At 37.8% G+C, this 27,616-nt stretch overlaps 1 protein-coding gene across 4 annotated transcripts in view; it reads right to left on the bottom strand.

Moving 5' to 3' along the window:
- Positions 1-12,836: 12,836 nt before the first annotated feature.
- The window catches only part of CHRM3 (cholinergic receptor muscarinic 3), a 262,324-nt gene continuing 247,544 nt past the window's right edge, over positions 12,837-27,616 (bottom strand). For all 4 annotated transcript variants that reach the window (XM_054280128.1, XM_054280131.1, XM_054280129.1 and 1 more), the window contains one exon: positions 12,837-15,735. In XM_054280128.1, coding sequence (XP_054136103.1) covers positions 13,914-15,735 — 1,822 coding nt within the window. In that variant the 3' untranslated portion in view covers positions 12,837-13,913. The remainder of the gene's footprint in view (positions 15,736-27,616) is intronic.

Below are 27,616 nucleotides of genomic sequence, written 5' to 3'. Positions count from 1 at the left end.
ATTAAGTAGCACAGCCAAAAAGCTGTGAAGAGTTGCATCAGCTGTCTGACATAAGTACTGGAAAAGCACAGCATATGGATATTTGCACAATGAAGCAGAAGTAAATTTCCATTTTGAAAGCATCATCAGGAAACAGCTTGCTGGCTAGAGGAAAGCGAAATGTGATTTTACATTTTCTTATTGCAGCAACCAGATGTATTTAGCTGCAATAATGGCAGCTATAACTGGTTACAGGACATATTTTATTTGACAAAGCACCCTGCATGATATTTAAAATGAGAACAGCACAGTGTTCTTTGCATTAAGGAGAAGATTGAGGATGTACAGAGAGTTAGGAATGAATAACTTCATAAGGACTATTATCCGGGCTTCTGGACAGGAGTTGGACTTTACAACTTCAAGCTACCTGAATCAGGACCTTGCTTTAGTCCTAAACCAGAGTTTCTTTAGAAATGCTTAAAAGCACCTTTGAAACTTTAATCCAGGATTTTAGTCTATAACTGCTTTAGGCTTACTTGAAGCAACTGGCCTTTGGTTACAGCAACAAGACAGGTCTTTCCTGAGCATCCCAATAGCCAAGCCTTCCTTTAGACTGTGCCAAGCAAAATTACCAGCCCATTCCAGCCACACAAGATACTGCGAGAAAATCCCAACTCCCATTTTCCTTCTTTCCCCACTTTATTTCATCTCTTACAGCATAAATGGGTCAGATTGTATCAGCTGTGAAGGCACTCCTATTTTGGGTGCAGTGTTACCACTTTCAGCTGTAATGGGAGCGTGTGTTGCTGCTCAATTCCCTCCTGAGCCTGGCACAAGCAGCTCACTGTGGATCAGCTGGCTGGGGCTGGAGGAGTGGCACCCTCAGCTGCTCACTGCATCCAGCTCTGCTCCAGCTGCTTGAGTTATTCTGTGATCACAGCTCACACAATTCCTGAAAGGGTGACCATAAATCTACTCCATCCTGTAACGAAAGGAAGGAAAACGGACAGGTGAAATTTGATAGCGATGAAAAAGAAAGGCTCATGGCCCAAGCAGATGCCAAATGACATGTAACAATAAAATAATGCACTTTTGCAGTAACTATAAAAAGCAAACACACCCATTTCACAACATTAATTTCCCTTTTATATTATGTGTGGTCAATGTCCAGGGCCTTGCCTCGGTCTTTTTGTATTTTAGCTATTTCCTCTAGCACTTTATTGCAGAGAACATCATATAAAGTGACATTTATTGTTTCTATCTCCCTTTACACTTATATTCTTCAGATCAGCAAGGAGAAAAAGAAGTTGAATCACTGGAGGAAACCCCTCCAGCTAAGTTCATTCCTCCCATTCCCTTTCTATTATAGTGGCTGTTGATATGAAACTTAAATGTCTGTAGATGGTTGCAGTTCATAGTAACTAGTGTAGATGACTGCATTTCTAGTGACTAGATAATTGCATTTCATAGTAATGAGTGATAAATGAAACATACATTTTGCACACTGTTACACACCTGGCCTTTGGGCTGGACCAAGGAAAAAGCTGGAATTGTGCAACCATTCCAAAGGGCTGTGAATTTGTAGGAACATCCAATAGTGTGCAAGGTGAGGAAAGTGCTTAGGACATCTACAGGTTGTGCTTGTGGAGGAAAGTTCTAAAGCCTTTCCTTCAACAGGAAAGGAAACTGGAGAAGTACTATTTTACTGAATGGAATCTCAACAGTGGGGCTGATATTTTAAGGTGCTCTGCAGCTTTGACCCACATTCATTGTTGTAAGAGGACTGAATGCCCCACACTTCAGAGAGCCTGAAATGACACATGGTATGATGGAGAAACCATCAGTTAAAAAGTAAAACCAAACTTTGTAGGAAAAGAGGAGGAGTTCTGACTTTTTGCTCCCCTTCACTTTCTGATGTCCTCTTGGCATGATGCACTGAAGTGGCAATCCCTTTCCAGGACTTCTGCAAAGTGTATCCCAAGTTCTCACAGCTGTAACAGCCCCTGTATTCACCAAGAACTGGAAGACATATAGTTAAGAACTCAGTACACACTCTGATTTAGTAAAGAATAGAATTAGAAGTATTAAAATGATGTACTGGACATAAATGACAGCTGTGACAGGAAAATGAGAACAACTTTCATGTTTTTATTGCTGCCTTAGAAGCAATTGATAAACAGTACACTTCATATATAAATGAGCATGTGTCAATATATGACAACAAAAATAAATTACAGTGACATAGTATTTAACTTTACAAGGTTGTACAAAATTTCCAAATATGAATAGATTTCAACTTAAAAATTTGAAATAAGTTAAAACTTCAACTATTCTGAAGACTTAAAAATATACATACAGTTTCACTCAATCACATCATTTACAGTATGATTTTTTAAGCTGTTTATTTTTATACACCCATATATTTTTGACTGTATTAGTGGAATATATCCTGCTATATGCAGCTTTGCTGCAGTGGGATAAAGGGGTTCCCTGAGGGCACAGAACAGGCTTTGAGTGTTTATATTTTAAATAATTTGATTACATATATTAGCTAGAAATATAAACCCAAAGTGTTATTTATCTGTCCTATAATGAGACTGATTTATCTGCTCTTTCTAGAATTTCCATTGATGGTAATGAGAATTTTGAAGAGAGCTTAACAGCAGGATTGAACTAAACTAAGTCTATTTAGCCAAGATGAATTAGGTAAAATTATTTAATGAAGTATTTGAAGAATATCTGTTTAGTATTAGATGTCATTATAGACTACATAGCTAGTCCTGGCTATGCACTGCCATATTTGCTTCCACAACTAATAGGAAAATATATTTGATATGGTACTTTGAAGTAATGGGATGGATTATGGATTGGCATTTTTAACACCTCAATTGTATGCACATGATTACTTTATTAAATATTATGAAGATTAAAAGCATTTACCAAAAATTCTTGCCTGTTGAGTATGTGATAATTGAGAATTCCAAGGGTCTAATTCAATCTGTAAAATAAGGTAAGGTGGAGGAAATTCATACTGTGGCTGGATCACTCCTGATAACTTAAACTAAGGCTGGTGCAAACAGACTCTGTGCACCAGCAAAAAGGCAAAGGCTTGTCAATTCAGAAACCATTCATAAGAAGACATAAAGAAAGAAATTTGAACAAACTGGCACACGTGAGAAAATTGCTCAATTGTCAAATATATAGGAAGACACTTGTGCAGACGTGGTCTTAAACTGCCTGCGAGTAATTTGGTAAGAAATAAAAAAGAAATCCAAGATGTCTATTTGTGAGACTGAATTTTCTCTTCTCTGAATATGTTAAAATATCTATCAGAATGCTGCACCAGTAATCCACAATCTTTCCTCCAAACAAATAAATGTTCTGTGTGCATCATTTAAATGAGAAAGGAAGGAGTCACAAACAGGCCAGAGCTGCACAATTCCTCATTTCCATTTTTCTCTAATGTTATTGGTAATAAAGACCACTGCAGTCTACAATTCAGCTGGAAATTGTTTTACAAGCCACTGTTTTTGTTGTGTGAATATGCTGTCATGGGGCAGCAGGAAGGAGGACGGGAACTGGAAGGAGGTATACATACATACATACATAGATAAATATATACATGTATGTATATATGTGTGTGTGTATATATATGTGCATATATATATATGTAGGTATGAAAATGGCTGGGGGTGGTTTGCTCTGTTTGCTCTATGTTTTCCCTGGCTCATGCCCAGAGAGGGCAAGGTGAGGGCACACAAGTGGAGATATGTTATGCTGGTGGGAAGCCACACAGTCCAGCCCCACACTATGGTGCAGGGGCCTGGCTGCCTCCTGCTTTTCTGGGGAAAAATGTTTATTTCTGAAGCACAGAGGGAGCCTTTCCCTCTGGAAAAGGCAGCTGGAGCTGGGCTTGGATCAGCCCCCAGAAAAGGCTGTTTTTCACCGTTGCTAGGAGAGCACAGAGCAATTTCACTGAGCAACAGACTGGGTCATTAAGTGAATTAATAGCAGTCAAAGAATATTGTAGCATATGACTAGAGACAAAACTTCCTTCTGCAAATCCACACCTAAGGGGAGTCCTCCCACACTGAATGGAAAGACAATTTCCCCAAAGGAAAGCATCTACATGATGAAGACTTCAAAACACTTTCTAGATTGTTTACCCATCTTGCAACTTGTAATCTCAAATTACTTCAATCAAAACAATCACATTTTTCTTAATTGAGTGTTCTGTGTTCTGCCCCTGTTTTGGCTCCTGAGAGGAAAAAATAACATGGAAATATATCTCAAAAGTTCAAGCAACATCTAGCAGTTATGTAAACCTTACCTCACCGACTGCTTGGCACACAGTGTATTACTGTACAATCAGATATGTCTTTTATATCCCATAATTTGTTTTTATCTTAACTAGCAAGCCACTCTATGAGCAGCAACTAAAGAAATGAGTTTATCTACTTATATTAATGCAATTGTTATCAGGGGCATACAGGGTAAAAATAATTTGTAGATTAGAGTAATGTATTTGCATGGAAATTTCCACACGGGAAGGTGCCACCTGATTAGTTTTCTGTGGAGAGTTAAAAAAAAAAAAAAAAAGGAAAAAAAAAAGGTGTTAAAGCATCTTGGCAGGAGAAAATCTCTTAAGAGCACAATGTTCCACCGTGATAGTTCAGTGGGAGCCAAGTTTTGACAGCCCATTTTGGGCTGAGACCCATGCAGTTAAAGGAGAAATGTGAGCTCTTGTGGGACACTTGACCTGGACCAATGTATTGATTTTTCTACCAACACACAGCCATCCACCTCCTGCCCTCAGGACTGCAATGGTGGCAGTCATGCCAGAGTGGAGAATAAAGCATTTGAGTCTCTTTCAGTACATCTCCTGTTACTCTTATTTTTATCAGCTGCAAAAGTGAAGGTTCCTCTAAAACACCAAAGCCAAGGAAAATGATTGCTCATCATCATTATCTGCCTCTACTCCTCCAATCACTGTGCTAGTGTTTTGCAAACTGCTGTCAATATGAGCTAGGGCCAATTATTCTTTCTGAGCGTTTACCAAGACATAGAATTCAATTAGATGACAGAAAAAATGCTGCACAGCAAGGTAGGTGTTAGCAAAAAAAGATCAACTTGGCCAATCATTTAAAAAATGCTAATATTCTGTCTAGTACCTGAACGGGTAGCTATGACTAGATCAATAGACACCAGATTTTGAGTGAATGCTCCAGCACTGACTTTTTACACAGCAGAAGTTGAGGGGCTCTTTCCTACTGTTTCCTGTCATTTTATGAGTTTACAGTACATTCAGCTCCACTGGTTTTGATGAAGAAAATCAGTTTTATAAGGCATAAAATTCAAATTTTTTTCAGGAGATCTATTTCTGAGATGCTTAATTACTGCATGAAATTTCTTCATATATTTCAAAATCAGAAGCAACAGGCAAAAGTCAATTTATTTTAAATTTTCAAGCCTTAAAATATGTATTCAGATATTGTCTCTGGGACTTGTTTTGCTCCACAACCAGCAGAACAGAAAGCTTTCAAGTAATAGGAACATATCAGGAAACACATAAAATATGTTCATCAGATTCCTGCAATGTTATCTCTATTTCTATCACAAAAATACCCGCTATCTCCAAACAGAAGCAGGAAGCTTACGGCTCTTTCTTGTAACAGCTTGACTGGTGTGGCCCACACCCTTCCTGCTGTGGGGTGGCAGGGGCAGGAGCTCAGTTCCAGCTTCCCATGAGTGAGGCAAAAGTCCCATGACTGCTGGTCAGCTTTGAGGCAGGAGGAGTTGGGTTGCGAGGCAACTGGGTGATGGGACACCTCTAGGAACCCAGGGATGATTCATTTAAAATAAAAATGACATCTTCACTGACATCTTCTAACATCTACAGCATACAACAGAAAAACTACACGTTATATTTATAATTTTCTTACTTCTTTTGAAAAGCAACAATTTGCAATTCAGGCTTTTTACAGCTTTAACTAAGAGCTCTTGTGTACAATTACTGTACAAACAGTGCATGGACTTCAACGATCCATCCCTATGCAGCTTGCTTTTGAGTGCAGCTGTCCATCCTTAGTCTTTATATTACTCTAATAATGGATTCTGTGTCAGTCAATATGCATTGCAAAGACTAAAAACCAAAATCAAACAAAACCAAAAGTGGCACCTGTTCACATTAGTTTAAGTCTCTTGGCATTTTTCATGCTGATCCTTCCTGTCTCACAGCAGGAGAAATATGCAACTACGTAATGTAGCTGCACTGTTTTGAAAACAAGTGAAAGGACCTGAAAGGACCTTCCATCATATTTGGTGAAGGGCAGGGGCAGAGCAGGAGATAAATGCTGCTCTATCCTTCACACAGAGGATTTTGTTCAGATTACACTATGGCCAAGAAATCACATTCATTTTGAATAAAAGAACAAAACATTTACTCAGACATACTTCTACAGCCTGAAACATGGAAAGTTTTGGTCCTAACATAACTTGTAAAATAAACATCATTAATGGAGATATGAGGCAAGAAAATGGAATGTATTTCTGAATCAGAAAATTTCATGCCAATGGAGGATAAAAGCTGACTAACTCCAGCTACATCTGATTTCATAGAGCTTTGCAGATGCAAAGAAATGACATATTTATATATTGATGGCACAGGGTATTCAATAGGTATATTCAATAAATCTCTGTGATAGGTGTGTTCAATAGGAGGGGAGTGATCTGTGTAAAGGATAAAAGTAATGAGTGGAGAAAAGTGCTGAGCATCAGGAAATACAGCACAGGCCTATTTCTTGTGATGGATCTGCATAAGCAGAGTGCAGCACTGAGTAGGGTTCAAAGTAAATTGGCTCATTTCTTTTGCCCCATGGTGTTAATTAGTCTGTGCCACAATGGTAATTATAATTCTTAATGTGGACACATTAAGCACAAATTAAGGAAGGCCATTTGGCCATTTCCTCATCCCTTTGGTTTCTCTAGAGGACGTAGTATTTCAGGAGTAACTACGGTTTCTTTGTTACCCAAAGATTTCAATACAGAAGAAAAATAGGCTCAAGAAGACTGGATGTTTTGAAACTACATAAGGAATCAGATTCTTGTCCAGAGACTTTAATTCCATGATAGCGTAAAAATTTTCAGATCTTTTGAGTATATTCAGTAAATTAACTATGCCTGTATGAATGAATTGAAAAGTAAAATTAAATTCTCTTGACACAATACTACCCTGTGCTTCTCTGATTGTTAGGCATGGTTGAGTGACGATTACCAGATCATTTCAAAAGTTCTTTCATTCCAGTAAGTGCACTAAATAACTTTGGTCCAGGATCGAGAAAGAATCTCCCATTAAATTCCTGGAAAATGCATATGCACCCTGACGAACCAGCCCTGCTTACATATTAAGGCCTCATTATTTAGTCCTAGAGTGCCATAAGGAGGATCTCTTCATGGAGGCCTGAGTGGGGTGCCAGGGTGCTCTGCCAGCAGTGTAGCTGATGGTGACGTGTGCTCTTGGCTCGCAGAGTCATTCATACACTGAACTTTTTTGGGCACTGTTTACATGTGTTTATTCACCCTTGTGCAAGGAGGATGTGCACGTCTATAAAGCCTTTAAATGTCTTGGGGTTTTTTCCACACTTTCTGCCAAGTTACATAAATTTTATAGCTTCACTAGCTTGGAAAAAAAAGTTACCTCTCCTCACCACCATTCAATTGAATGGTTTTATCATCATTTTCATAAGATACTCCCTTAAGCCAGCATCACACAGTTAAGGATTTATTGTTTGAAAACTCAGAAGGGGGTGAATGACCTAGATATAGTGGGTATTTCTTAGTCTTACCAGGCAAATGAGGTTTTTAAAGCCTACAAAATTCCACCCATGAGACCGGCAAATGAAAAGCATTATATTATGCAAAAGAAAGGGCAGAACAATAGGATGGTATGAGAGAGGATGGTAATTTTTCCCCTCTAATGGAAGGAGTGCTGTTATTACCTCAAAGAATTTGCAGCAATGACTTGCTGTGTTTGTGACATTTGCCTCCAACTGTTTTCATAGTGACTGGACTTCTCTTTCAAGTTTGAGAAACTGGCAGTGATGTTCACATGGATATAGAAGTTTCTCTTACATGAACCTATATAGAATCTACTCTGAGAGGCCTTTTTTTCTTATTTGAAAAAAGGCAGCATGAGTTTGGGTAATGTAATGGAGTTAAACATAGTGTAGCCTTGATGTAATATCTCAGTAAGTGAAATATGTTCATGCATTTCTAAATTTTGGGTAATGTCTAAAAAGCCAGCTCAATACACTGAAAACACCATATCCAGAAATAAGGACAATGCAATTGTAAAAAATATGCACTCAAGTAAGAAAGATGTGGAAACTTTTCTTGCAGATAAGCAGAGGAGACTTAAGCACAGTTTCACCGTCCAGTTACAGCTGATGAGCCATCAAAGGCAATGTTTATCATGGCTGACAATTTAGCATAAGTTTGCACACACATCTGTAAACGTTGCTCTAGATGTGGTACACCTCTCTGTATGTGCATGCACAGTAGAGTCACACACATCCTTCTGAGACATACACAGTGCAGGAGATGTACAGGTACAATATGCACACCACACCATGCATGTAGGAATAGGCCATGAAATAAGCAGCACTTCTCTTAATGTTTTCCCATGTTACCTGTGCTCCCTCCATTAAACAACCCCTGGCAGGCATTGGCTCTCTTGAGCTGTCTTGATATCTAAAATTAAGCAAAGCATCCTCAAGCACACCTAGGAATGGATCTGGAAGCAACAACAATGATATTTCTCGAGAAAAAAAAATACAATCTGTGTTATACTTTGAATGTGCAGTGTGAGTGGTGAAGAGCAGTCAAAGTCCCAAATGCCAGTACAGCATAGGTGACGAGTTTGCCAGTTAAGATTGTGAAGCACTGTCAGTGACCTCAAATACTGTGATGCTCAATCTCAACCAAGTTGCAGTGCCATGGTGTATGAAATGAAATAAACATAGTGTAGAATTCACACTCAATTTGTTTTCAACAAATAGCACAACTGCATTATCTCTGCCTTACTTTAAAAGCTGAAGTACAAAAATTCCCAAGTATCAGACATTACAAATTAGCATTTTGCCTAGTATCTTTCTGGCAGCTCAAAAATGTAGAAGTAGAAAAGTGCAGATGCTATAAATGATCTATGCCTGCTACAAGGCTCCAAGGAAGAATATCCTAATTAAATGAAGTTTTTAATTCCATGAAAACCTGAATGTCATGCATGCTTTAGCTAAGATTCCAAACAGAACTGCTTAGGTATCATGGGAGTGCAGTGTATGAGTCAGAAGAGGCAGCCACCATTATGAACACCTCAGCTCCACCAGACATCTCTGCATACCCTTGGGGCTAAAAAGAAGTAACCTACAAATATGTATCATTTTGACCTGCTCCTAGAAGCCAGGGCAATGTTATTTCAATGGGCAAATACATAAAAGATATAAAGTATATATAAAATAGAAAATCGCAGAGGGTAAAACTACTACAATGAATATATATGCTTTTTTAAGATTCCCAAACACATTAAAATACATGATGATTCATGAACTGTGTGAAGTTCAAGCCAGTGGTGGTTTGGGAGAACATCGCTAGGGACAGGTCATCCCCTGGTCAGCCTTGGTGAACAGACCATTTGTGGCACAGACCAAAAATTTCTGCCAAAAGGAGCTGGCAAATGTGAAGCCTTCTCCAGTTGTTTGTGACTTGTTTTATACATCTTTGACAACTCCTGAAATTAGTAAAGTGTCTTTTGATAATGTAAGATCAGATAATTTTGCATAGAGGGACTGTGAAAGGAAAAGAAAAATCACCTGATAACAAGACAGGCTTGTAGAGCATATTTTAGCACAGGAATCTAGGAGCCACCTGGAGGAAAATGAGGGTTTACAATCTCGAATATAAATTTGAATAGTTATGCATAGTCAGTGGGTAAGGGGTGAGTGAAAAGCAGTTTATAGATAGTATGACACTGCTTGACCATTCCTACTGTATATAGGGTCGCATGATGATAACTATTTTTAAAACTTTTGATGCTGCTGATTAGGGAAAAAAAGTTTAAAACTTCCTTTTGCTTCAATATTTGCATTTTGTAGAGGCAAACCAAGTGCATTTCAGGATTTCTACTCACTTTTTAGATCTATAAGGTTGATAATGAACCAAGACTTTTTAGAATATTCTTGCAGAATAAGTAAAGAAATATAATAATCAAGACAGCCAAGTAAGAAAATGAAGCTGCACATGGTTGAGAAAGTCATCAACTCTCTCAGAATATCTGTGTGCATATTCCTACTGCCAAAACCCTGTAGCCTACTTATTGTTTAGGTTACACAGATCCACCAGATTAGATCCTGGGAACTACTCAGGACTTTCCTATACTTGTTTCGCTTTAAACGGTGCCAGACTGATCTGTAATTCACTTTTGTTGAAAGTGTGTTATGCAGGAGTAGGAAAAATGCTTCATGCACCACGGCCCCAGCCCTCAGACCTTCAGATCAGACATCTCTCACTGCCTATGCCAGTACAGAAGTAATAAACTTCTATCACAATTTCACACTGAAAATGCCAAACACATAATGTATTTTGCTGCTTGTTCAGAGATGGACAGTGATTGAGCCTGTTCTACAAAGCTTTCTCCAGACTACCCATTGGCTCCTGTCTGGCTATCTCTTCTGACTTTTTGGTCCTTTTCATGTGAAGTCTAATCCTGTATTATTGCAATTAACGGAGACTGGTCTCTGAAAAGCCAGCTTTCAGAGCTGTGAGGAGGGTTAATGGGACTGAGCTCTTTGTCTGCCACAGAATGACGCTTTCTACTGTGTTTCTGACTTAAATTTCCTCAAAACAGATGAAATATTACACATTGTACTTCCTAAAAGTAATTCTGTGTCATTGGTCTTGCATTGTTCTTCTTCTGCAACCTATTATGTGCGCCTGTGTTCATAAATAATATATCCACTAGTGCATACAGCTAAAATTTTTGTGTGTGCATGGGTTTAAAGCAAATACAGCAACATATAAAATACAAATTAAATTGATGCTCACTGGACTTGTAACACAGCCAAATTCTTAATATTTTATAGTGCATATTCCATTAAATAAATAATAACTAAATTGATCTATGCTACAATATGTGTATGCATACACATTTTATGATACCTGTAAATAACATTTTAAAGCCTGTTCACACATCAAAAGACAGGTTGTTTATTTCTCTGTTAGAACAATCCAAGGATTTAACTCGTCCTATTATGTAAACAGTGGTGACAGACGCTTTCAAGGAAGCTTAACTTCAATAAAAATAATAGTTTCCCATTTTAAAATCAATACTAATATACCATAAATCCCCCGATGAACTCTGGCTTCCTTGCATGCTCTCACATTTTGTGTATTAGGGGCACAGCACTACTCTAGATATCAGAATATAATAATATGGCAATATATATAGATATAGATATATATTTAAATGTTAAAACATTTTTAGGTCAACTTGAGTAATGAATAAATTTCATTTATATGCTTCTTTCTATAAATAAAGGTAATTAATTTTCTTTGCAACATGGGTGCCTTTGTATGTGGGTAGCAAACCAGCAAAACAATTTCGGTATCTTTAGTTCAAAATGCAATTGTGACATAGATGAAGCTTTAACTTTTTTCTTTTTTGTACTAAAATTGTACTTGCAGTAGAGTTCAATATAATTTATGAGATTACTTTAGGGTAGACATTTTAAGCAACTCATACAAAAGAGAATTTTTTTTTAATAACAAGAAAGCTAGGAATAATCTATTCATTTCTCAAGCAGACCTTTATGAATCACTTTAAAAGGACACTACAGCTGAAGACTGAAGAGCAATATTTATCAACATTAAATAAAACATTCGGTGAAATATGTATAAATATTTCTTTATATGAACATAACACAAAATTAAATAGTTTAGATACACAGACACCATTTAATATATTTCCACTGTTGTCAAAATCATCTGTAAACACCATCTCACACTGAATACAAAAGCAGCTTTAACATCAGTTCTGTATTCACAACACTGATGCCCCTTTGTAAAATAAGATACTTGTTTTATTTTCAGCAAAATAAGAGTCTAAGCAACAAAAAAAAAAGTTTTGGTCAGCTCAAAGGAGAATACAAAATAATCTTTCAACATGTAACTAAATCAGATATCAGATTTAGAGCAACAGTTTAAAGTACAATCCTTTCCCCAGGGGACCTCTGACATTTATAAATCATGTTTGGTGCAGACCACCTCACAAATACCAGGAAATACTGGTCATGTCTAAACTATAAATATTAAAGCCCTTTTAAAATTGTCTTTATCAAAAATTGCCAGGTTACAAATTGGCAATATCACATTTTTCACACCACTGAAGAACCTGGCTTCAAACGGATTTAGGTGCACTTCTCCTGATGATTTTTAAAACAGGTTGTGAACAACAAACACTTTTTAGTGAGCATCCTTCACATGCAAAAATAAAGCATTTCTTTGAAACAAATCATTTGCATCTGAAGATCACCTGGGCAGACAGTGCAAGCAGCAGGGCTCCACCAACTTTTATCAGAAAGTTACAACTTGAACTTTCATGGGAAGCCGTAGAGGTACCGCACACAGGATGTGAGCTGGCTCTGAGAAGGGCGGTGCATCCCCACGATGCAGCTCAGGACAAGGTGTTGCAGGAGCCACGTGTGCTTTGGCAGCAGCACGGCCTCCCCAGCAGGACACGGGGCTGCTGCTGATGGCTGCACCTACCTGGCTCCTGAGCAGCTCCCTTTGAGCACTGGTGCTGTGCAGCCCACATCTGGGCTCTCATTATCCTGTGCCCTGCCAAGACAGCTTCCTGCTCTTCTCTGAATGTAGCCTTCAACTCCTTTCCCCTTTGTATCGTTTAATGATCACTTTGAGGAGAGACTCTGAGCTCAAGATTAAGATTTTACTGGGAAACTACCCAATTATAAAACCCTGTAAACTCACAGGCTATGTTTTGGTTTTCTCAGTTTGAAATGTGGACACTATGTTTTGGTTCCAGAGACAAACTTGAATTTCAGGTGGCAAATAATGAGTTATATACTTATAACATGATTTTCTAACTTTTAAAAAGTTTCAATCACATGTAATCACGATGGGGGGCCCTGTAAAATCTAGAACAAATAGGTCACCTCTGTCCTGGTATGTGTGCATTTCAGAGGTGTGAATGTATGCTACGCATACATACACACTCACACACATATAACATCAGCTGCACACAGAGATACTCAGAAATCAGGAATATGGGGTACAATTAACAATATATCAGAAGAGAAGTAAACAGGAAGCTCTACCAGGACAACAAGAGGCAATTTTTCAACCTATACAGTGTCTCAATTTCATAATCCCGTTTCACTAGCTTGCTACACCTGTATGTAACTTGAATTGAAAGTTGTTGGATTCCTTGGAAAAAGAAAAGTTGGGCTAGCTAGATGTGCTTACCTGAGATCCCAGAGTTGATTATAATCCAAGGGGTGGGCACATCAGTAATGGGTTTATAATTGCTATACAGCTTCTCACAAATTCATAGGAAAACTTTATTAAATCTTTCACTCCTTAGTAAAAATGTTGAAGTTTCTTAGTTTTTGAATGTGGATTGACTTTTATATTAAACTGGATTTATTGAAAGGATAAATAAGCCTGGCAGCTGCTTTCATGTCTAAATCATAGAATCAGCACCCTGGACCCACCTTCCCTCATCAACCCATCCTGTCTCATCCCTTACTACCTTGCCCATCCTGCCCTGTCCCATGCCATCCTGTTCTGTCCTATCCCACCCCATCCTGTCTCATCCTATCACATCCCTGCTTCGTTATTTTTCTATTTGTTTAAAAAATACTATTCTATGAAGCCTCCCTAGGGATCCGCTTATGAAAAATGACGGACTGCCTTTGCTGATACTGCTGTTTGCGTCGTTTTCGTTTGTCACACTGGCACAGCAGCAGCATCTTAAAAGTGTTTCTGAATGTTTTGTTACACAGTGCATAGCACATGGGGTTCACTGTGCTATTGATGTAGCAAAGCCAATACCCCAGGTTCCAGAAAGTTTTGGGGATACAGCTGCAAAAGGTGTTCACCAGAACCATGATGTTATATGGGGTCCAGGTAATGATGAAGGCAAACAAAATGGCACTGAGTGTCTGCGCTGCTTTCTTTTCTTTGATAAGTGACATTCGTTTCCGTTTTGTGATTTGACTTCTGGTCTTCAAGGCAAACTTTTTTGCCAGGGTTGCTTCCTTAAAGGACAAGGGCAGGGCTGTTGATGTCTTGGTGACTGATGAGATGCCATCAGAAGCTGTGGTTGTCTCTTCTGATTCTGGTTCAACTGGAAGCTTAGTAAAGCTCTTTTGGAAATTTCCACCATCCTGAACACCTTTGGGAGGGTGTAATTTTTTAGGTTTCTTTTCCTTCGATTCTGTGTCGGATTTCTGCAGTTCATCCCCTGACTCGTGCAAATCTTCCGAGGAGGGTAGTTTTGTGGAATTGAGGATAGCACTGTGACCAGGGAGCTTCAGCACGATTGAATAGATGGCCCTCGTCTCTGCAGCAATGTCTTCTTCATCAGAGGAGGCTGAATTTTCAAGGGAGGCAGCAGCATCATTGTTGTTCCAGCTGTCGCTGCTGCTATGCTCCTGGTCCCCCTGATCTGTGCTGGGTTCCCAGCTCTTCATCGTGAGCCAGAAGTGGCAGCGTCTGTATTTCTTTCGGGCGGAGCGTTTCATGTTCTGCCGCTGCAGCTCGTAGCTGCTGCAGCTCCGGGAGCTGCCTGTCTGGTGCACAAAGCGCGCCGCCTCCGCTTCGCTGCCCGAGGCCTGGAGCCCTGCTAACTCTTTGGTGCGTTTCTCCGTCTCCTTGTAGATCCTCCAATACAAAATACTCATAATGGTGACCGGCAAATAAAAGGCAGCTATGGCAGTGCCAAAAGTGATGATAGGTTCACTTAGAAACTGGATGAAACATTCGTCAGGAGGCACAGTCCTCTCCCCAACAAAATACTGCCAAAACAAGATGGCAGGGGCCCAAAGAACAAAAGAGACGATCCACGCTAAACCAATCATTATCCCAGCCCTTTTGGTTGTTCGTTTGGCTCTGTATGTCAGTGGCCTAGTGATGGAAAAATACCTGTCAAAACTTATCACGAGGAGGTTCATGACAGAGGCATTACTGGCGACATAGTCAATGGAGAGCCAAAGATCACAGGCCAAGCTTCCCAAAGCCCAGTGGTCCATGATGATGTATGTGGTATAAAGATTCATGGAAAGAACACCGATGATCAAATCTGCACAAGCAAGGCTCAACAAGAAGTAGTTGTTGACTGTTTTCAGTTGTTTGTTAACCTTAAATGCAACAATCACTAAGATGTTTCCTATGATGGTCACCAGTGCAAGGATCCCAGTGAGGAAAGCAATCAAAACTACTTGCCAGATAGTGTGTCCACCCAGAGGGTCTTTGCTTGTGGCATTGAGGGTCATGTTTGTTGATTCCACAGTGGAGAAAGGAAAACTCTCTGTGGTCTGAGGGAAATCATAGCTGCCAATGAGTGATGCTGCTTCATCAAGGAGTCCTGGTCCATGCGAATCTCTCTTCCAGAAGGAGCTCACATTCGGTAAAAGGAGCGAGGATGAACTGCTATTATGCATGATCATTGTGGCTCTCTGACATAGTCTGTAGCAGAGAAAAACCAAACAAAAATCAAGTGAACAAGTGAAGATGTTAAATAATTGGCCTCAAACTTGTACATAAAATCACTTTAGCACTTTGAAAGATGTCTTTAAAAAGCCAAGCTGCCTGTGACACAGTTCAAGTCAAACCTGTATGTGATATCCAGACTGTGATTAGTCTGAACTCTTTACAGTGATCACATTGTGTTTCCTTATAAACATTCAATTACAGAGGAACCAAAATCCCAGGAGAATTTGAATGTACAGTAGTATTAAAATGCCCCCAAGCTCTAACTCTGAATTAAAACACACCCTGCAGGATCTGTCCTGGACTCAAAATCTCAAAAATACTGGAGCCTTTAAAAATTAGGTTCCAATCATATGAAGCCACAGATCTTCCACGTTCCCATCAACACTGGTTCCCAGTGCTATCCTGGCTCTAACAAAACAGAGCCACAGCCTCTCTGCTGCCTCCAGCTATAGCTGATGGCAAACAAAAATATTGTTCTGCCTTTCCTTAAACTATGGTGATACCAGCCCGCACAATTTCACTGCATCAAGCTACTCTAACCTGTAAGGCTGCAAAACTCTTCCCATTTTCATCTACCTTTCAGCTATCTGATAAAAGTAGTAGAAGTTCTCATTAGCTATTTTTGTGCATGCCACTATTCATTTCTTCATGCATATTTTTATACTTGGACTAAGGATTTTGCACATCTAATGACTTCAAAATTTCTTTGGGGGCAACACACGGTAAAAGTTCCTTTGAAATTATGGTCTCTAGAGTCAGAAAAAAAACCTTTGACAGATGTATGTCAAAGCAATCACTAAACACTTTAGTAAAACAGCAGAAAAAAGCATGAAAGGAATTCATAATTAAGCTTTAATAATTTCCCCCCAGTAGTAACATAAAATGAAAACATGCTCAGACTAGGAACTTGCAATTCTCTTATTTCTTAGCTTCTCAAGTCAGCTGACTGGATCCCTAGTAGTAAATGAATTATATCATCAAGAAGAAAAAATTCAGATGAAAAAGTCCATCATTGACTGTAAACATTGAGCAAAACATGCTGTCAATGTTTGTTTGTTTTCTAAATGTGAATCTTTCCGGAGTCAATATATAATGGCATGAGATAACAATGAGTATCACAATATATTGATTTTACATAAAAATATTTAACCAAAAGAGGAGGGTTTGGTTATATTTTTCTAATTAATTTCTAAATTCAGCTTTCCCTTGAAATGTACTTGGTTTTGTTATGAAGCCATAAGACACTGTGGGATTTTAAGTGGGGCAGTTTCTTTGACATATGCAGTAAATAAATCAGCAATTCCTTTCCTTTGCCCATGTAGGATAACTAACACAAACCTCTCCCCTATTTCAATATCTAGTGTAAATGAGGTTTTGTTAGGTTACAATGAAGATGCCATATTATTATCTAATTCAGTCCACTTTTAATGCATTCATCACTGTATAACTCAGAATAAGAACACAATAATAATGAATAAATATTGCTCTGGCAAATCAAACAGTTAAATTTCAAGTCTTTTGCCTGATAGAATGATTGAAAACTCAGAGCAGCTCAACTTCTAAAAAGAAAAATGGTAAGACAGGACTGCTGGAAACCATCCTTCTTGCAATGTTTTATGTAGGAAGCAGGCATTTTTTCCAGAGCTGTCAGACAGGATGAGGTCAAAACCAGAATAGTATGAGAGAGATCTCAAATAATGATATTTGCTAAATATATGCCAGAAATTATTAATGTTATAGGGTGCAGACCTTTCTTCACTCACACTGGGGATGGAGAGCAGAGGATGAAAGCCAGAAAGCATCCGCTCTGCAGCCATAAATTTCTGAAACCTCTGTAGGGCAACAGCCAATCTAGTCAAGTATTGGTTGAAAATTCTGACAGGTTCATTTAGAGGACAATAACATAATTGTGCTGCTTTTTCATTAAAAAAAAGGACAAGTTGGTCTCTTCTAACACACAAGAAAAGATCAGGAAGAATATATCAATAAAGGAGATCAAACTTCCATTAAAACGGGTAGAAAAAAAATCACTTAGAAGTGATGGTAAAAGATAACAGTATTACTAGGAAATAAAAATAGTTAACAGTTAGGTAGTTGTTCCCATTTTCATTGTATAACGAAACCATGAACTAATCTGAGTGCTAGACTCGGAAATCCAAAACAAATATCATAAGAGATAAGAGATACAAATAATCTTGCAAAATTAATACGCAAATGCCACACTATCTATCAGTAACTCCATAAACCAATTGTGAATTCTATTTATTTGTAGACTTTGAAATGGAGTTCCAATGGAAATGTAACGATAAATCCTTTCAGAAATGCCATGATTCAAAAGACTCATGATGAGGAGTCCTGGGTTCATCATAGTTAAGCTGCAGTCTTTCAGACACTGAAGAAGTGTTGGAACCAGTACTTTCTTTCTTTCTCAGGTGAGTTCCTTCACGTCTGGACTTCAAAGTAGCTTCTCTAAGTCATTGTTTCAATGAAAATCTGAACAGTCCTTAGCAGTCGAGTAACTGAGGAAAAGGAGAAACTGAGAACAACCCACCATCTGTCTCCTGCTGTCCAGTGCAATCCTGCATCTGTAATTTGGTTTTTAAACTCTGCAGGGATTAGAGGGAACCCTAAACTTACATTGGCTGCACTATTTGATAAAATGGAAGTGCCAGTGGGATGATTAGTAGAGTCTTTTGTTATTCTGCCTCTTCCACAATCTCCTGTAATTGAACCATTTAATTCAATAAAAAAAATGTATTAACCATATGTCCATCTGCACAGAAAAAAGAAAATATCACTACCCCCACCACTGCAACATACCAGATGAGCACAACTGGATTTTCTTGCCTTTAGGAAACCAAGGCAAGCTGCATTATCCATCATTTTCCAAAGCTGCCATGCTGTTTCTGCTTTCTGCTTAAGTGCTGCAGGGGTAGAGTGTCCTGGGTTTGACAAGATGACAGCGGGATTCGCAGTGCACCGCCAGCACCTGCCCAGCAAGCCAAGCTCTGACAGAATGATGTGTGACCAAGTGGGAAAGCAGCCACACATACCTCAGTAAAACAAACAGTGCAGCACGGCCTGAGTGAGGCAAGCATATCAAACTGTGAAATGATTATAGGTTTACATACCATGATAAGAATTTACAAATCATTGGTATGATACACTACATTACAATTTCAAGGCAGGGAGTAGCAAAGGAAACTTCTTTTAGCCGAAGAATATACAATTACTTACCTAAGATCATAGTAATGGCATTCCCTGTGGGTTTGAGTATTTTTGTTCTTGTTTTTGCTTTTTAATAGGCTCTTATGAAAGGTACAGGCCAGAGATCATCAGACACAGTGTACACTTCCCAAGATTATTCAGGAAAAGTGTAGGCCCAGTACAGGCAATGGCTATATAGACTTTCATACACATCCAGCCAGCACACCCCTGCTCTCTGCCCTGCCAGAGGGAGTGGGATTTTTGATATCCCACTAAGACCGACTGGAAGGGTAGGAGAAAGCATGTACAAAAATGGTCAATGATTTCAATAAATGGGTATAACCTAGATTTAAAAGCCTGAAATTTTGACTAGTCTAATTTATTGCACATTGCTGTAAATAGAAAGCAAAATAGAATAAACAGTAGTAATAGTTCTGTCACACATTTTCAGTGCATTTAATTTCTCTCTGCTTATTTCAGATTTAAATGCTTTTGTGAATACACCACATTTTACCAAAATTTTTCTTTTCCTTAAATCTTCCTATTCAAGAAGTCTTTTTTTCTTGCTGTCTTTAAAGTGCTCTATGAAGCATTTTCTGAGAAGTGAGATGGCAATCTAAAGGCTTGGCTATCTAGTGAGCTCAAAACTAGCAAGCCTTTATGGCTGAAAAATTTCACAATGCATCTGTTTACACAGACAAGAAAATTGCTTACCTTATTTTTCCATTTTCTTCTGCACTGCTCTTATATATACATTAGCCTAAACAGCAGAGAGCTCCATGCAGTGATTTATAAAAGTCTTTTCTAACACAGAGAAAGGAAGTCTTCAGAATGCTTAATACAGTTACCTAAACTAGCACATATACTTTGTTCCAAAACTATTATTTGGTAAAATAAAAATATGTATTTGAATTACAAGGTTTTCCTAAGATTATTGGCAAGATTATGTATAACAATTTTTCAAAACACACAGCAGGGTTTTTTTGTTTGTTTGTTTTGTTTTTCCTCAAAATACAGAGTATTTTTTCAAAATACAATAAAGCATTTTAAAAGCTTGTAATAGAAGATTAAAGCATTCACAGTTCTACATTTATAGTAGCTCATATCAATTGAAGCTAGTGTAGCACAAAGCAAAGGATTCCACATGAATGTTTATGTTGCAACAGGAAGCACAGTATAATTATCAGTGAACACAAACTCAGATTTACCATGACTAAATTACACTTATATCAAATACATTACACTAAATAGATTTTAGCTTCTTTGAAGAATGAGAATACAGAACCATAGAAATCAAGCACACTAGGAAAAATCCTGGCCACTGCCTTGCACATTCACAGTAGATAAAAACAGATTGTCATATACTTATATATGTATGTACATATACACATCAGTATATCTACATACAAATGTATATCACATATAGTGTGACGAGTAGATGTATACAGAGCTGCAGATGAAAGTATATGTGCATGTATATATATATATGTATATATACCAAGTAGATGTATATATATATATATGTATATGTACACTTATGTCTATACACACACATATATCTGCAGCAATATATACACATAATTTTGTCACATTATTCCAAATATTGTTATAATGGAAGACTATATCTTTCACTAATTAGCTATCAACTTGATACAGATAATGTTCAGTCAAACATATCCCAGTAATACTTCAACCCAAATGCCTCCATTTTGCATCCATAAATATACTTTGTTTTCTAAATTCACCTAAATTAAATGCCAGTGCTTTAAAATTAATGAATTAGATTTGCTCATTATTTGCTCACTCTATTTGTGCTGCTAGCTTGAAATCTACCATGAGCAAATTAGGAACTCATTTCTCTAACAATATGGATCCTTTTCATTACATTGAAGAGTGTATAGAGAACCCAATGCGTAGCACTGAGCTACCTGATCCAACTCCCTTGCAGCCCTGCAGTCAGAGGAAAGGAGCATCCCTCCTGGGGGGCAAGGGGATGCTACCTCAGTGTTCCTGCTGGGACATCTAAGGATGGCAGACTGGGAGTGCCGGAATCTGTGCACCTGGCACAGCCAGGAAATGCACTCTAAAGCTGGGCCATGGCAAGAGCCTCCTCTGTGCCTTAATTTGCCAGTTAGCTTTGGCCAAACATCTACCACCTTCTTTACTAGGAGTGAGAGACTTATCTTCATATTGCCCAGCTGTACTTGCCACATCCTCTGGGGACGTGATTGCTTAAACTGTGTTTGCTTTTACAGAATTTGCTCTTCCAAACACCTTACTTCTTGTAGTATGAACCCTTCACTGAGGGTTTTTATAATATGATAGAAATATAACTTTGAATAGTAATGTATTTTAATGGCCAGTGACTTCAGTGGAAACATCTGCTTATTTACATGGTCTCAAAAATAAGAACAAGTACTTTGTTGCCATTAGGGCCAGAGAAAAACAATCTCAGATCTTGCATCTTGGCAAAAATCCAGATATGGATTTCTGATCTCTTTCAATTAAGACTTCCATCAAAGATTGAATTTATTACACAACCTGCACAATTTTATTGCATAATTTTTTTTTTACAAATATGCCATCTATAACAAATATACATCCTTGTCTGTGTAGTTAATGGACAGTGATTTTTACAGATTTACTGAAAAAGTGTTTCTGTACTATTATTTATTTATTCCATGGCCCAATACTCATTCACGCCATGAATTTCAGTTTCAAAATAATCCTATCTTGAAATCCTCCAAAATGATTCCCAGAAGTTTCAGAAATGAGCTACTGATCTCACCTGTGACAAGCCTCAGGGCAGTGCAGGTTTCTCACATGTAGCAGCAGCAGACTTGCCAAAGGAAAGGCACTTTCTTTCTTGGACAAGTGCACTTAGTGGTTATTGTCTAAACAATTCATACAGAACAAGGTGAAATATTCAAAAGCTTGAGTTTGGACATGTCTAGAGTTTTCAAATGCTTGAAAACAACAGCAAATCAAGTCTTGACTAATTACAGTAAATATTGACTATCAGCTCAGTTAAATCTATGAGGTACAATTTTTAAAGAGATGAAATTATTCAAATTTTGGGAAGTTTCAGTGAGCTTTATTAGAACTACACCCCATCTGTCCAATTGACATTGGAGGAAACAGACATGTAGCCTGATGTTCTTAAGAGTTACAAATACCGAGAGTTTTACTCACTTTGAGGAAACCACTGCAAACTGACTTTGCAGGTATGTGGGGACAGAGAAGTTTGGAAAGAGGATTTATTACTACACTGAATATAAATATGGTATTAGATTTAAATGAAAAAGGATACATGCCATTCAGTCATGTATCTATTTGTGAGTAGCGCATATTTTTCCTTTGAATAAAACCTTCATCTTAAAGACTTCATTTCAGTATTTTACTATGTATGCACTTTTTAACCCAGGATTTATTATTATTTTGTTAATTATTATAATGTTGGATCAGAGTTGTAATCTAGATTTTCAGCTCTCTCTTTATGAAACACTGTCCATTGACTCCATAGATAATCCTCCCAATGAGATATTTAAAATCACATGAAAGTTTTCACTATGTGAAATAAAGAAATGGGAACTCTTAGGCTTAATTATATAATTTTCCCAGATGTTGTTAAATGCCAGAATGCCTTGAATCAACATGGAAAAATACTGTCTAAAGAAAAAAAAATCAAGCCTCGTAAGTGATTTCTCCTCTTTTACTTAAATGGCCTCGTCCTCTTAAAAATAATCACGTTTGAGCATATCGATATTGAGAGGAGCTTGTCATCAATTCTAGATAAAGCAAAAAAAAATGCTGTTATATTTCTAATCCTGCCCTACTTTTAGTAATACATGCATGCATTTAATGTGAATGTTAGCCATTAAGCATGTTCACAGGGAACAAACCTCATAGGCAGACCTCTTTACTATCTCAAATGGTACTGCTTTAAAATGAAATAATCAACTGATTATGCCTTAAAAAGAAAAAAAAAATTGTTTTTTCTGTTTGCTCACTTCACAATACACCTCCAGAGAGAACCAGAACACTGTACAAACACTTCTCAAGTACTAAAAAATTCAGAGAGTCTGGAAACTGAGCTCTAAAGAAGCTCATCTGACACCTGACACAATCTTTTCAATTTCATTTGTCTGCAAGAAGAAAATGAAATGACAAAAATGTCTGTCAAGCCCTGAAACCAGAAAATAGAAAATATTTTTTTCTGGAAATCTTTCTCATGGTGGGAAAAGAAATAGCCCAAACAACAACAAAAAACCAGAACTGTAAAAAAGCCCTCTCAAACCACAGATTTTCTGCTTTTCCAAACAATATATTTTTTACCATCAGAAACTAATTTTATTTTCTCTCAGCTTAGAGATGAATCTCAGATATTTTGTAACCAAAAGTTTTGAAAGAAGATGAGCTCCATTTCATTGTTCATTGAGTGAAAATTATAAAAATGTTTGTGCTTCCATCAAGGTCTGGCATAGAGCTACCCAAGTCTCTGGATACAATGTCAAGTTTACCTGGTGTCAGGTCCTGTTATACAAAAGATCTCTAACATGCACCATTTAAATGTGTTAAAAAACATGAATTTGAACTTTCCCTGGAGTGTCAGAGAATCTGAATGTTTCTAAATTGAACTATTGCTGACCACTGGGTTTTCTACTGTAACTATGGCACTGCATGCAAATATTAAAAGAGCAGACTATCTACTTTGGCTTTTGTTGACGATAGATAGTGTGGCAACTTAACATAAGATGCAGTAAAGTGACTTGAAAAATGCTAGGAAATTCACTATTAAGGGAAATTTATTGTTATCGGCTTTGGTGATTGAAATATTACTGCTCTCTACTGTGGCAAACCCAATACTCCCACACAGGACAGATGGTTTACTTAAAAAGTGAAGGAAAAAAAAAACCATCACAACCCTATTGAGAGGTTTCAGCTAGAGAAGAGAAATCACTAAGAAAAAGCTACTGGCTAATGAAATCTACATATCTTTTTGGACAAAAACTATTTATAGAGAAAAGGAAATTTTATGAGAAACTTTGTGTCAGAATGTTATTATTTTAATATAAAACACTGCTTATTATTTTGTCTAAATAATGCCTTAAGCATGCAATCATAATAATTGCCAAGTTATCACAGTTAGTCAGAAAATAACATTTTCAGTGTATTTATTTATTTGTTTTAAAGAATGGAAATTCTTATAATCTGAGATTTGGGGATATCTTTTCACACTGATGAGCTTAGGAATTGTGCTAGTAATTTATTGGAATGGATTTATTGCTGGGGAAGTAAAGAGTTATGTGTGCATCCTTTTTATGTATTAAATTTCTTTAATACACTTGCAAACAAAATGCTACCTTATGGTAGAAACAGTGAAACACCTTGGTAAAAAATGAAGGAAAAGGGGAAGATACTTTTTATTGCAACATGTCACTAAAAATATTTTCATAAATACTTTGTTTCTTTATTCACCAGTGTATTTGAAAGTCAATCTTTCAATCTATTTAAAAGTGCAGTTTAACACTCACTAGGTGGCACAATAGTTATTCAGAAGCAAAAGTCTGGACTTTGCAACAAAATCTTTACCAGTCTCTCATAAAGCCTTTGTTTTATACATAGAAATTACAGAAATTACAAACCAAATTACATCTATTCCTTGATAGGGAAAGCAGATAAAGTAAATGCATGTCATTCAAGTACTGGTCTCAATCAAACTAGGAGCCAATTTGCAGAAAACTGTGCTCCCTGATGTAGTTTAGCTTAAATTCTTTTTTCTTCTCCATTGGAATAGACACATCTGCAAGTCCTAGTGGAATTCTGCAGATTAATCAAAATTGCCCATTCCAAACTTCAACCCCCTTTATGCATGCTGCCAGGAATTTGTAAAGTCTCTGGGAAATCGATGGTGGCAGGCACTGTGGATTTTAATGCATGCAAGCAATTGTTCTTTGGTGAGATACAGACAAGTAATCAAATAATGCTCCAATGCTGTGCTCCCTTTTTGAGGCTTTGTTTGCAGGGCTTGTGGGTTTCTTGTGGTTGTTCATTCTTTTGAGTTAACAGAGGAAAGATGCGCCCAAGTGGGCATGTCACTAAATGGAGACATCTCCAATGAAAGCAGACTGACAGAGAGGGAGGAGGCACTAAGGAAAAAACAATTTTTAGCTATTCTACATAAATGCCTGTTGGTAGCCCTCATGACAGGGTCCTCTTCCTACTAAGATTTTACTGGGTTTGCTTGACTATCTTCTTTTTCTGTCCATTTGAGATGTATCCTTATAATTTGAAGGTTTTCAACTACAGTTTTAAAAAATCAGTGCTAGTATAGAGAATACACATTCACAAGGCAGTGATTTTATTTTGTGTGCAAAATGGATCTGCTCCAGCAATTCACTGCAGTTACACCACAGAGTATTGATTTCTTTAAGACCCTCTTGTCTGATGGTTTTAGGAGTTTTGTAGTAAAAGAGGCATAACGCGGAGGAGGGAAAATGAAGGACTCAGGGTTAAGAAAGTTAAATGTGGAAGTCAACGTATTCCTAATTCTGTCTCAGGATCTCTACACACTACAGGAGGAGTGATGTATGCAGATCTTTAAAATAGTATCACCTTCCCTTGAAAGGGTACTGCAAAGCTGAATTTAGTAAATCCCAGGCATTCCTCAACTTTCGTATATGCAACTTTGTAAAATGAAGGATCTTGAACTACATCTTTGAAGGGTTTTGTCTATGCAATTCTAAAATTTTAGGATCATTCCATCGACAACAACAAAAAAATTTAAATCCAGTAACATTTTCATCTACTACACTACAAGTTTTCTATTCACTATCTAGCTAACACAGTCATTTTTGTTTCTGTTTCTGAGGATCTGGGCATTCTGTACATGGCAAATAGAAAGACATGGAGATATAATTACATTAGCTGTAAAGGTTGCTATCTAAGTAACAGGATTTTGCTTCTAAAATAATAAGGTTGAGTGGACTCATGATTGTTTGCATTTTTTCTTTCAAGCCTATAAAGCCTGCATTTTGTAAACCCATTACAGTCTAGGAGAAGCAAAAAAAGACTTAAAATCAGGAGTCCTACATAAATTAGAAGGAAAATATTTCCCCTAGCTTTGACAGGGTTGCTCAAATGGCAAATATAATATGCTATTTTCAGAAAAAAGTAGAAAGCTAGAAGAAAGAGAATCTGTACCTGGAAAAAATATCTCCTGCTCCACAAGGTCAGAAGTATTTTCATGCTTGAACTAAGAGTAGGGATACATGCTGCACATCTTTTCACAAAGTCTCATTGCCTCAAAAAAGGAGCAATAATGCAGCATTATTTTCTTCCGTTCATCTGAATCTTCCAGCTGCCCCACTTTTATGCTTTGATTTGCCAGGGAGTTCTACTTCTAGGTTGCTGTGGGTCGAGTTGACCTATTATTTTTTAGAATCAGAAAAGAATTCTCTATTTGATTGCCACTCAGGAGGGTATTTTGTTTGTTGTCCCTTTAATCTTTCTTGGCAGTCCTACAGGGAGAGATGTGGGTAAAAGCTGCTAGGACTGAGTAGTCTTAATTAGGTAAGTATCTGCAGCAATCCATGGACAGACTCCAGAGAAGATAAAATTGTTTTGGATTTCTACTGGTGGACATCAGAGAAGAGGACAAATTTAAACCTCACTCACTGCTATTGGTATTTTCTTGCTACATTTCTTGCAGGATTAAAGGTTTGCTATAGAAAGGCCAGTTCAGGCTTTGTCTTTTGTTCTCCTGCACAACCTGAGTTACAGCTCTCAGAGATGTTTCAAACTCAGTTTGCAGGACTTGTGAGCTGGATCCTTGTCTTCAGCAAGACGCGTGCACTGCAGTGTCACTATGTTCTTAAAATACTGTCCTGTGGGCCAGGGCATGTCCCTTGGAGAGAATCAGGTGTGGCTAGGGTTTGCATCCAGGGCAGGGGTACCAGAAGAAGAGTGGAATGGTCACCACTAACTGCACATGCTTGTGAAGGCTTGTGTGCTAAAAGCTCCTGCATGAAATTTCACTGCACAAGCAAACCCAGTCTAGATAAAGATAAAAAGGACACAAATTATAAAATACAATACAAAGATGTGTGATAGTGCAATGTTGTAACTCCTTATGGGAACCTGACGTCAGCAGGTAAAGCAGGGGGGCATGCAGGCAATCCTTCCTTTGGGATAACAATTCTTGTAACTGAAAGTAGCAATAGAATCACTTGAAGGAAAAAGGCATTTCCATTACTTGGAGCAGCAACTCTCTGTCATCAGTTCTCCTTCTATGGTGCTCTCATGGCTATGAGAAAGGCTATTACAACCACACGTAGTCAGGGGAGGAGTCCAGGTATAATGGACTGAACAGGTTAAGAACAGCTGGGGCTTGTAACCCTCTCCTACAGAAGAAAGCATCTTCATCAATGAACTACTCAAGAGGAAGAATTGCTTGAAAATGGCTGGAAAAATGCTACTTCCCTAAGAATTGACATTTTTTGTTTGTCATGGCAGAAATACAGATTCAAAGAGTAGGAAGAGAAGACCAAAGGTTCTGTTAATACTAGAATTTTATATCAGAACAAGACAAGCGCACGGAGTTGTTTTGGCATATATTATAAACAAATCAATGTCTTATTTCTCCTGT

Source organism: Melozone crissalis, unplaced genomic scaffold (assembly GCF_028551555.1).
Source record: "Melozone crissalis strain CALT ecotype California unplaced genomic scaffold, PUWL_Pcris_2 ptg000027l_1, whole genome shotgun sequence".
NCBI lineage: Eukaryota > Metazoa > Chordata > Aves > Passeriformes > Passerellidae > Melozone > Melozone crissalis.
This window is presented reverse-complemented; position numbering and strand designations above follow the sequence as displayed.